The sequence below is a fragment of the Tuber melanosporum genome (assembly GCF_000151645.1).
Source record: "Tuber melanosporum whole genome shotgun sequence assembly, scaffold_36, strain Mel28".
NCBI lineage: Eukaryota > Fungi > Ascomycota > Pezizomycetes > Pezizales > Tuberaceae > Tuber > Tuber melanosporum.
Genome location: NW_003299041.1, coordinates 173,013 through 175,238, shown reverse-complemented (window position 1 = coordinate 175,238; position 2,226 = coordinate 173,013). Strand labels below are relative to the sequence as shown.

Here is a 2,226-nt window from a genome sequence, read left to right as displayed (position 1 = left end):
GGTTGTGCCAATACCAGCCGTTGGTGGTTGTGATGAAGAAAGGGAGACTGTTAGAAAGTGCTTGACGAATCCGGATAGGTTGAGGTAGATTATTATATCTTCATTTGGTAAAGTGTTTACTTGTTGATTCGTGGTAATCGGACTTCTAGCAACTTGGACCCGGCAAAAAGGGCGTTCGAAGAGGCGGTCCGGATTTTTAATAAGACCTTAACAGATGATGAGAGGAAACTGATCGACCCTAAAAAGTTCACCACCATGGATGACGTCTTGAAGTACACAAGTGAAGCTATGGAGAGTTGGGAAAATAAACGTTGCTGGAAGAAGCCTCGGAAATGGCTAGAGTGCTTCTCTACCCGAGTGACATATTATGGCAAAATCTTGGATGTCATTGCCCAACATCACCCAGAGTATGTTTCTTTGGCGTGGGGAACAATGAAACTACTATTCGTCGTAAGTTAGCAATTCTTCGTACGCTCTAAATTACCCCTGATACAAGAAATACTGACCGCCTTATCCTCCGCCGTAGATCGTCATCAACCATGAAACTTCAGTAAAGCAAGTCGCAAAAACCCTCGTACGGATTGCCGAATCTCTTTCGCAGGTGGTCCCACTTTTACACTTGTATCCTAACGGCGAGATGATAAATGCAGTCGCCAGTCTCTACGCCCACATGATATCATTCTTGCAACGCGCAACAATTTGGTATCGCGGCAGTAGTACGTCTCGCTTATTCAAAGCCATCTTTAGTCCCTTCGAATTATCGTTCGGGGAACTATTAGTTGAAATCCGCGAGCATGGGGAACATGTCGCCAAGTTAGCAGACGTCGGGCACAAGCAAGAGACGAGAGAGATTAAAGAGCTGCTCTACGAAAACGTGAAACGGCCTGGCGTTGGGATAGACACCGGACAAGAGCTAGATGCGAGGAGAGGGATGCAGGGACAAGCTTACTATACGCAAATGATGCCGGACGGATTCTTTAGTATATGTGGTATGACCCTATCTGTTTTCGCGAAAGGGAAATTGGAAGAACCCCCCCTATGGCTAACTTTGTTGATTTTATTTGTACGGCACAAAAGAGCTGCAAAAATAGATTTCTGCCTAGCCAACGGGATCAGAAAAAGCTTTGCCGAGCTATGTTCGGACAGTTAAGGCCTTGCCTTGGATACAAGTCTCCTGGCTTTGAGAATTTGAAGATATCCGGGTTTTTGGGTTTACCTGTGGAACTCGATTTCCGGGGGCTGCCAAAAGCTCTGGGTAGGTTAGCAGTGGATCTCAAAGATACAGCAACCGTGCTTAGGCACCAAATAGCGTTCATCTTCTGCTCAAATGAAACGGTGCGCGGGTATTTGAAAAGTCCTGTGGACATTGTAAAGCTACTGGTCTTCCACGTCCTAGAACACAATCCTAACCTGCTCCTGGAGCGGCGAAGCACATTACCAATGGAGCGTCTCCAAGCAGCGCAGACAATCACGGACTTTTTTGAGATCCTGGAGGAGATTCTCCGCTCCATCCCGAGCATCCTATTCATCATCGACTCCATCGACTCCTACGCCCTCTCCACTGTGCCGGGTGAGAAATCGGAGGACATATCTCACGACATCCGGCAACTGATCGAAGGCCTGATAAAACTATCGCGGGTCTTCGAGAACTCAGTCAAGATAACATTCACCACGCGCCTCCCGAACAAGCACTCCCCCACCACTGGCCCGCTCTTTGAAAAACGAACGGATACGCTGCGCCTGGCCGGCGGCATGGTCAGCTGGATGGGCGAGAAGAGTGACGACTTTCCCCTCCCCAGCTTCCGTAACCACACTTTCATCACACAGGCTGCGGCGGCTCCGCAGGAGCCGCCTAGTGATGAGGCGTTTCTAAAAATGATCACTCCTGAGGGGGGACATATTTCTGTTGGTACGCCGAATGGATTTTCTCTACCGAAGAGGCCGTCGTGGCCGTCATGGCCGAGTAATCCTTATTCTATCGTTAGGCATAAGTGCGTGTTTCGGGAGCACTATGATCGTAACACTATTGAGCGGACGCTCACGACGGCGAAGTTTCCCCACGTTTTTGGCGTGCGGCAGCAAAGTTGACGGGCTTGGTTTTGCTCTTCCTAGTTTCTTCTGCAGAATATTTTGCGTCATCTAATGGCACTGTAGGTATTATACTGGGGGTTTGGACCCAAGTTTGGTTTTTCGATTGTACCCTAGATTTCCCACAAAGTTGGGGTA

At 48.6% G+C, this 2,226-nt stretch overlaps 1 protein-coding gene across 1 annotated transcript; it reads left to right on the top strand.

Moving 5' to 3' along the window:
- Positions 1-255: 255 nt before the first annotated feature.
- GSTUM_00007433001 (uncharacterized protein) lies at positions 256-1,150 on the top strand (the record flags this gene model as incomplete). The annotated part of the gene is made up of 2 exons (XM_002839417.1): positions 256-450; positions 527-1,150. The coding sequence occupies 2 exons, from the start codon at positions 256-258 to the stop codon at positions 1,148-1,150; spliced, it is 819 nt and encodes a 272-aa protein (XP_002839463.1).
- Positions 1,151-2,226: the final 1,076 nt, after the last annotated feature.